This window comes from Calidris pugnax, unplaced genomic scaffold (assembly GCF_001431845.1).
Source record: "Calidris pugnax isolate Ruff unplaced genomic scaffold, ASM143184v1 scaffold255, whole genome shotgun sequence".
NCBI classification, from domain to species: Eukaryota; Metazoa; Chordata; class Aves; order Charadriiformes; family Scolopacidae; genus Calidris; species Calidris pugnax.
The window spans coordinates 334987-341153 of NW_015091101.1; the positions used below are offsets into that span (position 1 = coordinate 334987).

Here is a 6167-nt window from a genome sequence, read left to right on the forward strand (position 1 = left end):
GCGAGGCGTGTCACCCTTGCCAGGTGTGTGGGGGCCCCCGGCATCCCCAAACCCCCCCCCCCTACACTCGGCAGCACCACTCCTGGCTCACCCCCTTTTATTTCTTCCCCCCTCCCACCCCAGAACATGCTTTTTGAGAGCATCCAGGAGGGGAAATATGAGTTTCCCGACAAGGACTGGGCACACATCTCCTTCGGAGCCAAAGACCTCATTTCCAAGCTGCTGGTGAGAGATGCCAAGAAGCGGCTCAGCGCGGCCCAGGTCCTGGAGCACCCCTGGGCGCAGGGGGTAAGTGCTGACCCCCCCCTTTTCTCCCCCAAGCCAAGGTGACCACCCCCCTGTGGGGGTGCCCAGCTCTGACCAGCTGCCTTTTGTTGCAGTGCGCCCCAGATAACACCCTGCCGACCCCCATCATCCTGCAGAGGTGAGTGTGGGTGGCACTGGGATGGGATGGGGGGGGACACGGGACATGTCCCAGCCCCCCAGGTCCTGGCTCCAGTGGGCTGCTCTCTGCTCTGCTGCCGTTCTTGCCCCCCAGGCAGGGGTTGCAGCGCAGGATTTGGGTTCAAACCCAGGTTTTGGTGCCTGGTGGGTCTGGCACGGTGTGCACACAAGGAGGGACACCCTGATATTTGACCCCCCCCAGCCTCTCCACATCCCACCCTGAGCCCCTGCCTCCCCCCCTCCCCGCAGGAACAGCAGTGCCAAAGAGCTCACCTCCTTTGCTGCCGAGGCCATCGCCGTCAACCGCCAGCTGACACGGCGCGACGAGGACGAGGAGGAGGAGGCGGAGGAGGAAGCACGACCCATCATCATCAAAGCTACCTCACGGGCCATGCAGCTCTCCCCCCCCTCCGAGTCCAAGCTGGCCAAGCGGCGGCAGAAGAGCAGCCTGGCCAAGGCGGTGGCCGCCGGGCAGCACCTGGTGGCCCCGCTGGTCCTGGTGGCCGACCAAGCCTGAGCTGTGCCCCTCAGACCTGCTGTACCCCATGTCCCCCTCCTCCTCCTCCTTTCTTTTTCTTTCTTTCTTTCTTTCCCCCCCCACCCCAAAGCCCCCCCCTCCATTTCATGCTAGTGACAAGATCAGGACTCGTCCCTGTGGCTGGTTTCCAAGGTTTTGCTGATCTTGTAGGTCTGGGGGTGGGAGGGTTTGTTTAAGATCTTTTTATTTTTTAAGGTATTAAATCAAGCGTGAGGTTGCTTCACCCAGGGCACACTCAAGGACATCTGACAGACACACGGACTTTTGTTTCCCGACTCTTGGTTTCTCCTCTGACATTTTTCTGCCCCCTCCCTCCCCGACACCAAAGGACTCTTTGTATCCGCGGCTGCTTTTGACGATTTCAGCTCATTTCATACTGTGAACAAAAGCCCCTCGGTCGCGTTTTCAACAGCGGGAGTCGCGTTTTAACCTCCCCCCTCCCCTCGGAGCTGCAGGTCTTTCTCCGAAAGTTGGGGTAGATCCCACAAAACCTCCCCCCAGTCCTGTCCTTGGTGGGGGGCGGTCCGAGAGGTGCCTCCCAGCCGCGGGGGAGCCCCTCCGTCCCATGTCCTATGCTCGGGGGTGTCCCCGGCAGCATTTTGGGGGGGGACGTGGTGGGTGTTGTGCAGGGAACCGCTGGGGCCGGGGAGAGACGGTGCCAGCGAGGGAGCAGCGCCCCGTCCCACCCTCTCTCCTCGGCAGCCCGTTTCCAGAATAAGCTATTCACCCCCCTATTTTTTTGGTTTTTTTGGTGTTTTTTTTTCTTTTTTTTTTTTAGTTATTATTGTTGGTTTTAAACTGCTAGCTGTGCTTCTCCACAGGGCACGGAGAAATGTCTTCCTTTCCTCCCACGCTGCGGCCGGCGGCTCCCTGGGTGTAAGGTCAGAGCTGGGGGGTGGGGGGGTCACACATGGGCCATGCTCTCGTGCAGGGTTGGGTGCTGCACCCCTGTTTTCAGAGGGGCTGCTCGCCGGTGGCTGTGCCCTCGTGGAGGTCCAAGGTTGGGGGTGAGGTCTCCAGGGTGGCTGGAGGAGCCAAAAAAACCCCCCCCTAAACTCTTCTGGGAATAGCAGGGAAAGCAAAAGACCATCTCCCCCCACCAGGAGAGTGGTGGCACCTGGTGATGGGTGGCGTGGCCTCGGGCTGGCCCCGAGGCTGTCGTGGCAGAGGGTTGGGGGACACCAAGGGTCCCCCAGCGATGCTGGTGGGCAAGCGGACGGGTTGGCAGGGGCACCTGAGGGGCTACGGGGCAGGAATGTGGGACTGGAAGGTTTGGGGTCCAGGCAGTAGCACCTTGGGTGATGAAGGGTCTGATGGGCAAGTGTTCACGCGTGTGCATGTGTGTTCACGCGTGTGCATGTGTGTTCACGTGTGCGTATCCCTTCCCTTGAGCTCGCTTTGGGGAAGGGAGGGTGGGGAAAGGACTGGGGATGCTGGATGGAGATGAGACCCTCGGTCGGGTTGTGCCACGTGGGGTTGGGTCTGTCTGGGCAAGCGGTGCCCACGCCGGGTCTCCAGCTCCCCCAAACCCCCCCCAACCACGCAGCAACCCTCCACTCCCCGCTGTGGATGGTGCCACCGAGCTGTACCCACTGCTGTCCCCAGGCCAGCGAGCCGGGAGGGAGGATGTCCCCCTCCTCAGCCATTTCCCCCCCTGCCCCTTCCAGAACCCATTGCTTTGGGCTTTCTATTTTGGAAAAGCAGCCCCGTGGGGCGCAGGTGACAGCGTTGGGAGTTTGCTTGGAGGTGGGGAAGAGACTTCCCCAGGTCTTCAGCTGAAGATAGTCCCCATCTCCAGGGAGTGGTGGTCGTGGGGGAGTTCTCCTTTTTTTATTTTAAGACTGCTGACAGCAATACTATGCAATATATGTTGGGGTTTTTTTGTTTCAGGGAGGTGTGTGTGAGTTATCTCGGGTGTTGATGGAGTTTGGGGCAGGGACTGTCTTTTCTCACCCCTCCCGGCCCTTCTGAGCAGTGTCGATGGGTCAGGGAGGGTGATTTCCCCCCCAAAAAACCCCCTCGCACCCGCGATCTGCCCTCTCCCCCCGGTGCCCCCAGCCCCATTGCACGGGGTGGGGAGGGGAGAACCCTCCCCACACAGGCACCGGGCCACCCCGGAGAGGCCTCCTTTAAAGGAAAAGAGGAAAAAAAGAAAAAATAATAATCCATCTTGATTGTACATTGTTACTTTTTATAGCTTATTTTGTTTTATCAGTTGTAGATAATTCCTTGTTGTCTTATATTAAGAACTACTTGAATGATGTACAGTACGCGATGCCTTGAGCTGGTGTTGTGAGAGCTGTCGGTAATGCTGCACCCGCAGCCTGGTTTCTCTTTTTTGTTTGTTTGTTTGTTTTAAAGAAAAGAAGAAAAAACGATGGTGGGAAGTGGACGGCGGGGGGGATGAAATCTCTGAAATTTTTTTTTTGCCCCCCCCCCGTGCTTTTATTGGCAAACTGAGTTTTCCCCTCCTTCCCACGTGTAAGATCTATCTCTTTTATACACCGATGTATCAGGGGACACACGTTCTTCTGATGGATGGCAGGGGGGGGACCCGTGCTCTGTGGGGACACTGTCCCCCTTGGGTGCCCTCGGCCAGGTGGGTGCTGTGGGTGTTTGCATCCAGGGGGTGGATGTGCCCTGGGGGGGCATCTGAGCTCTCTGCAGGTTGCTCAGCCCAGGTTTGGCATCACATTTTGGCTCGGAGGGGGGGGGCGTGTGTAGGTTTGACTGTGGACCCGGCACTGGTGGGGGGACCCATGTCTGTGGGATGGTGAGCCCCCCAGCAGCTGGGGGGGGACCCGTAAGCTATTCACCCCCCTATTTTTTTGGGTTTTTTGGTGGTTTTTTTTCTTTTTTTTTTTTTAGTTATTATTGTTGGTTTTAAACTGCTAGCTGTGCTTCTCCACAGGGCACGGAGAAATGTCTTCCTTTCCTCCCACGCTGCGGCCGGCGGCTCCCTGGGTGTAAGGTCAGAGCTGGGGGGTGGGGGGGTCACACATGGGCCATGCTCTCGTGCAGGGTTGGGTGCTGCCCCCCTGTTTTCAGAGGGGCTGCTCGCCGGTGGCTGTGCCCTCGTGGAGGTCCAAGGTTGGGGGTGAGGTCTCCAGGGTGGCTGGAGGAGCCAAAAAAACCCCCCCCTAAACTCTTCTGGGAATAGCAGGGAAAGCAAAAGCCCATCTCCCCCCACCAGGAGAGTGGTGGCACCTGGTGATGGGTGGCGTGGCCTCGGGCTGGCCCCGAGGCTGTCGTGGCAGAGGGTTGGGGGACACCAAGGGTCCCCCAGCGATGCTGGTGGGCAAGCGGACGGGTTGGCAGGGGCACCTGAGGGGCTACGGGGCAGGAATGTGGGACTGGAAGGTTTGGGGTCCAGGCAGTAGCACCTTGGGTGATGAAGGGTCTGATGGGCAAGTGTTCACGCGTGTGCATGTGTGTTCACGCGTGTGCATGTGTGTTCACGTGTGCGTATCCCTTCCCTTGAGCTCGCTTTGGGGAAGGGAGGGTGGGGAAAGGACGGGGGATGCTGGATGGGGATGAGACCCTCGGTCGGGTTGTGCCGTGGGGGGCTGGGTCCATCTGGGCGAGTGGTGCCCACGCCGGGTCTCCAGCTCCCCAAACCCCCCCCAACCACGCAGCAACCCTCCGCTCCCCGCTGTGGATGGTGCCACCGAGCTGTACCCACTGCTGTCCCCAGGCCAGTGAGTCGGGAGGGAGGGTGTCCCCCTCCTCAGACATTTCCCCCCCTGCCCCTTCCAGAACCCATTGCTTTGGGCTTTCTATTTTGGAAAAGCAGCCCCGTGGGGCGCAGGTGACAGCGTTGGGAGTTTGCTTGGAGGTGGGGAAGAGACTTCCCCAGGTCTTCAGCTGAAGATAGTCCCCATCTCCAGGGAGTGGTGGTCGTGGGGGAGTTCTCCTTTTTTTATTTTAAGACTGCTGACAGCAATACTATGCAATATATGTTGGGTTTTTTTTGTTTCAGGGAGGTGTGTGTGAGTTATCTCGGGTGTTGATGGAGTTTGGGGCAGGGACTGTCTTTTTTCACCCCTCCCGGCCCTTCTGAGCGGCGTCGATGGGTCAGGGAGGGTGATTTCCCCCCCAAAAAACCCCCTCGCACCCGCGATCTGCCCTCTCCCCCCGGTGCCCCCCCCCCCGTGCTTTTATTGGCAAACTGAGTTTTCCCCTCCTTCCCACGTGTAAGATCTATCTCTTTTATACACCGATGTATCAGGGGACACACGTTCTTCTGATGGATGGCAGGGGGGGGACCCGTGCTCTGTGGGGACACTGTCCCCCTTGGGTGCCCTCGGCCAGGTGGGTGCTGTGGGTGTTTGCATCCAGGGGGTGGATGTGCCCTGGGGGGGCATCTGAGCTCTCTGCAGGTTGCTCAGCCCAGGTTTGGCATCACATTTTGGCTCGGAGGGGGGGGGCGTGTGTAGGTTTGACTGTGGACCCGGCACTGGTGGGGGGACCCATGTCTGTGGGATGGTGAGCCCCCCAGCAGCTGGGGGGGGACCCGTGTCGGTGGGATGGTGAGCCCCCAGCAGCTGGGGGGGGACCCATGTCGGTGGGATGGTGAGCCCCCAGCAGCTGGGGAGTGTCTGTCGGTGGGATGGTGAGCCCCCAGCAGCTGGAGGGGGGTCCGTGTTGGTGGGATGGTGAGCCCCCAGCAGCTGGAGGGGGGTCCGTGTTGGTGGGATGGTGAGCCCCCAGCAGCTGGAGGGGGGTCCGTGTTGGTGGGATGGTGAGCCCCCAGCAGCTGGAGGGGGGTCCGTGTTGGTGGGATGGTGAGCCCCCAGCAGCTGGAGGGGGGTCCGTGTTGGTGGGATGGTGAGCCCCCAGCAGCTGGAGGGGGGTCCGTGTTGGTGGGATGGTGAGCCCCCAGCAGCTGGAGGGGGGTCCGTGTTGGTGGGATGGTGAGCCCCCAGCAGCTGGAGGGGGGTCCGTGTTGGTGGGATGGTGAGCCCCCAGCAGCTGGGGGGGTCCGTGTCTGTGGGATGGTGAGCCCCCAGGAGCTGGGGGGGTGTCTGTGTGTTTTCAGAGGATCCTTAAATGCTTCTTGGGGGGGGGATTCGACTCTGAGACACCCCTAGCAGTGGTGGGCACCCATGGGTGCCTCAGCAGGGCTTGGCACAGCTGTGGGGGTGGCCGTCCCCCCCACTGCCAGTGTCCCCCCCCCTGGGGTGGC

General features: G+C 60.3%; 1 protein-coding gene across 1 annotated transcript in view; it reads left to right on the forward strand.

Annotated features, from left to right (window-relative positions):
- The window catches only part of MKNK2 (MAP kinase interacting serine/threonine kinase 2), a 9985-nt gene extending 8269 nt beyond the window's left edge, over positions 1-1716 (forward strand). The window contains exons 6-8 of the mRNA XM_014957955.1: positions 124-288; positions 381-424; positions 694-1716. Coding sequence (XP_014813441.1) covers positions 124-288; positions 381-424; positions 694-961 — 477 coding nt within the window. The 3' untranslated portion in view covers positions 962-1716. The remainder of the gene's footprint in view (positions 1-123; positions 289-380; positions 425-693) is intronic.
- The last annotated feature ends 4451 nt before the right edge of the window (positions 1717-6167 follow it).